The sequence below is a fragment of the Zingiber officinale genome, chromosome 1A (genome assembly GCF_018446385.1).
Source record: "Zingiber officinale cultivar Zhangliang chromosome 1A, Zo_v1.1, whole genome shotgun sequence".
Taxonomy (NCBI): domain Eukaryota; kingdom Viridiplantae; phylum Streptophyta; class Magnoliopsida; order Zingiberales; family Zingiberaceae; genus Zingiber; species Zingiber officinale.
In genome coordinates this window covers 163,475,478-163,477,121 of record NC_055987.1, presented here as the reverse complement: position 1 = coordinate 163,477,121, position 1,644 = coordinate 163,475,478, and the positions used below count along the sequence as shown (strand labels likewise).

General features: G+C 48.2%; 1 protein-coding gene across 1 annotated transcript; it reads left to right on the top strand.

Annotated features, from left to right (window-relative positions):
- Positions 1 to 726: 726 nt before the first annotated feature.
- LOC122006128 (F-box/kelch-repeat protein At3g61590-like) lies at positions 727 to 1,364 on the top strand. The gene is made up of 2 exons (XM_042561496.1): positions 727 to 1,045; positions 1,153 to 1,364. The coding sequence occupies exons 1-2, from the start codon at positions 727 to 729 to the stop codon at positions 1,362 to 1,364; spliced, it is 531 nt and encodes a 176-aa protein (XP_042417430.1).
- Positions 1,365 to 1,644: the final 280 nt, after the last annotated feature.

Genomic DNA, 1,644 nt, shown 5'->3' with positions numbered 1-1,644 from the left:
GTCTAAGTCGCCTTCAGACTCGATCTTGGTTTTTGATTTTGTCTCCTTGCTTGGACCTGCATACAAAGCTACACCTTTCTCGACATGACTTATATTAGACTGTTCATGTAATTCCAATTCACAGAATAGCTCGTCTAACTTAAGAATTGAAAGATCCTTGGAGACTTTGTACGCATCTACAATTGATGCCCACAAAGCATTCCTCAGAAAGGCATTTAAAGCGTACCTTCACTACAACAAAATCCCTCATAGACATCAGTGGAACAACAACGGTTTTAAGCTAAAACCGATGTCTTTGAGTATTTTACACCGGTTTTTCTAAAAACCGGTGTCTATGAGCGCAGATTTTAGCTCATAGACATCGGTTTTTTAGGTGATGTCTATGAGCGCCCTTTTTTTCGTTAACAGACACCGATTTTAACAACGGTTTTTAAAATCTGATGTTAATGAACCAAAATAAAATATTTTAATTTCCCCACAAGCCAAAATTTGCAACACTGTGAAGTTCCCTCCAAACCTAAATCTATATCCCGCCCCTTCCTCCGCGCGACCATCTCTCTCGCGTAAACCTAAACCTAAAACCTCCAACCATCTCTCTCAGCCTAAACCTAAACCTCCGACCATCTCTCTCAACCTTATCTCCCTCTTCCCCCTTCCTAGATCCTCTCCCGATCAAGATCAAGACACGAGGTGCTTCACTCTAGCCCCCCGTTGTCGTGGGCGATGATGGCGCCACACAAGCCCTTGTTCTTCAGGTTCTGCTTTCACGACTGCGCCTTCTTGGGCCACCTATACGACCCTTGCTTCGTCCAGTGGTATAACTTTGACTTCCCCCACTTAGAAAAGAGCATCTGGCGCACGTCCTCCTCCGGTGGCCTGGTTTGCTTGATGAACACCAATGACGGAGATTGCTTATTGGTCGGCAATCCCATCAAGAGAGACTGGAAGTTGCTTCCTCGAGTCCCTGGCGGCTGCTCCCCCCAGTTCAACGTGCTCGCCTTGTCGTTCGACCGCCTCACGCACGCCTACACCGTGGTCTCCTCGTGTGGGTCCCTTTCTGAAGAAACATCTCATCTCTCTCCTTGTTTCCGCTCGCTCGCTCACTCTCCTGGCGAGATCTCTCCAGCCTCCTTTCTCTTCTCCGATATCCAGCTATGGATCTGGTGGCCCTAATCGCCGTGCTCCTCGTCGCTGCGGCGGTGACCTTGGGGACGGAGGCCTCGATCCACGCCTACGACCTCGAGCCCTTCAGGGAGGTAGGGAACGCGCTCCTCCTCTCCGGCGGCAGCGAGGGCATCGTCGCGTCCCGCCTCGACGCCCTTGGTCCCCTACGGATCGGAGATGGCCGGGCTTACATCAAGTAACTACTTTATTTCTTTATTCTTCAGCTGCTTCGTGACTTGGTTTTTTCTCATGGTTGAATTGCATTGTGAGGATCCGACTGCAAATTCCATTTTTAGACGTGATTTTAATGAAACCGGTCATTTTTAGCTCCTAGCACGTTTCCTTCCTTTTGTATTGGGCATTTGTCGCCAGAAGTTACTGTGGATCTTCTGTGATCTATCAGAAGTTAGGGTTCATAGATTTTTGTAGATTGAAAGAGGTTGGGATTGCAAGATACCAGTTTGACTGGAGTTTACTTAG

Coding starts and splice junctions, on each gene's coding strand:
- LOC122006128 (XM_042561496.1), top strand. CDS start 727: ATGGCGCCACACAAGCCCTTGTTCTTCAGGTTCTGCTTTCACGACTGC. Junction 1,046..1,152: donor CTACACCGTGGTCTCCTCGT/GTGGGTCCCTTT, acceptor TCCGATATCCAG/CTATGGATCTGGTGGCCCTA.